We start from the raw sequence: 1,776 nt of genomic DNA, 5'->3' as shown, positions 1-1,776 counted from the left end.
CCGCCCTCCTGGGGCCGTGCATGTCGGCAGGTCACCTGCAGGTGGTCACCTCGAGGACAGACCAGGAGCCCCACTCGGGGCGCAGCCCTTCCCCGTCCCCCCAGGCCACTCCCTCACCCCCAGACCCACAAGACGCCGACCCAACCTGGGGGACGGTGGCCGCAGCCTCCCTGACCCTGTGCAGCCCGGGCCAGGCGTGTGAGGTGTCCTCGTGTGCCCCGCACGGCCCCCTCCCCTCCACGTCCCCACCTCCCACCCGGCACCCAGGGAACGCGAGGACGCAGGCGCTCCCAGGGGCCAGCCTGGGGGAGGCGGACCGGGACGGGGCAGCGGCTCCCACACCCCGGCCGGCACCCCAGCCGCTGCCTCCACCCACAGGTGCCGCCATGCGCGCCCCGGACAACGGCTCCGAGGTGACCGAGTTCATCCTGGTGGGCTTCCCGGGCCCGGCGGGCTTCCACGCAGGCCTGCTGGTGCTCTTCTCGCTGGCCTACGCGCTCACGGTCACGGAGAACGCACTCATCGTGGCGGTGATCCGCGTCAGCCCCGCGCTGCACAAGCCCATGTACGTGTTCCTGGGCCACCTGTCCTTCCTGGAGCTGTGGTACGTGTCGGTCACCGAGCCCAAGATGCTGCTGGGCCTGGCGGCGCCGCGCTTCCGGCGCATCTCGTTCGCGGGCTGCATGGCGCAGCTGTACTTCTTCCTGGCGCTGGCCTGCACCGAGTGCACGCTCCTGGGCGTCATGGCCTACGACCGCTACGTGGCCATCTGCCGCCCGCTGCGCTACCCGGCCGTCATGAGCGGCCGCCTCTGCCGCCTGCTGGCCGCCGGCTCGTGGCTCTCGGGCTTCAGCGTGTCGCTGGGGAAGGTCTTCTTCATCTCGCGCCTGGGCTACTGCGGCCCCAACGTCATGAACCACTTCTTCTGCGACGTGTCCCCGCTGCTGAACCTGGCGTGCTCCGACATGTCGCAGGCCGAGCTCGTGGACTTCCTCCTGGCGCTGCTGGTGCTGCTGGGCCCGCTGCTGCTCACGGTGCTGTCCTACGGCGCCATCGTGAGCGCCGTGCTCCGTGCCCGCTCCGCCGCCGGCCGCCGCAAGGCCTTCTCCACCTGCGCCGCGCACCTGGCCGTGGTGCTCGTCTTCTACTCGGCCTCGCTCTTCATCTACGCCCGGCCCCGCGCCATCTACGCCTTCAACTTCAACAAGCTGGTGTCCGTGGTCTACACGGTGCTCACGCCGCTGCTCAACCCCATCATCTACTGCCTGCGGAACCGGGAGGTGAAGGACGCGCTGCGCAAGGCGGCCGGGAGGGCAGCCTGGGCCCTGGGCGCCCGGTCCTAGGGGCCTCCCCGCCCCCCGCCCCTGGGCCTCGCCGGACCCGGCTTCCGTCCTGAGCGGCCCCGAGGTGAGGGTCCGAGGCGCCGTCCCTGGCGCGCATCTGAGCAGGACGTGCCCGGGATAGCACGCAGGGTGACCACCCCGACCTGGCTCACGGCCCCCGGTGCCCCGAGCGGCACCCCGTGGGGAGCCCCCGCCCCCTGCCCTCCCGGGCGCCACACAGGGTCTCATCCTGGGCCACTTCGCTGCCGCGGCCCCCAGGGGGCCCACACCCCCGTGGCTGCAGGAGGGGACACCCACTCCCCGACCCCGAGTGGGCGCATGGTGGCCAGGACACAGGCCTGGCCCCACCTCCTTGCTGAGGCCCCAGGCAGCGCCAACCCCACCTCCCGTCTAGCAGACCCCACGGCCTGGTCGGCTGCGGCACCACGACCCC

The 1,776-nt window shown here is 72.4% G+C and overlaps 1 protein-coding gene across 1 annotated transcript; it reads left to right on the top strand.

Moving 5' to 3' along the window:
- Window positions 1-386: 386 nt before the first annotated feature.
- On the top strand, window positions 387-1,343 carry LOC112928844 (olfactory receptor 226-like). The gene has a single exon (XM_026010727.2). It carries the CDS (start codon window positions 387-389, stop codon window positions 1,341-1,343), a length of 957 nt encoding a protein of 318 aa, XP_025866512.2.
- The last annotated feature ends 433 nt before the right edge of the window (window positions 1,344-1,776 follow it).

Source organism: Vulpes vulpes, chromosome 15, assembly GCF_048418805.1.
Source record: "Vulpes vulpes isolate BD-2025 chromosome 15, VulVul3, whole genome shotgun sequence".
In the NCBI taxonomy this organism is placed as follows: domain Eukaryota; kingdom Metazoa; phylum Chordata; class Mammalia; order Carnivora; family Canidae; genus Vulpes; species Vulpes vulpes.
This window is presented reverse-complemented; position numbering and strand designations above follow the sequence as displayed.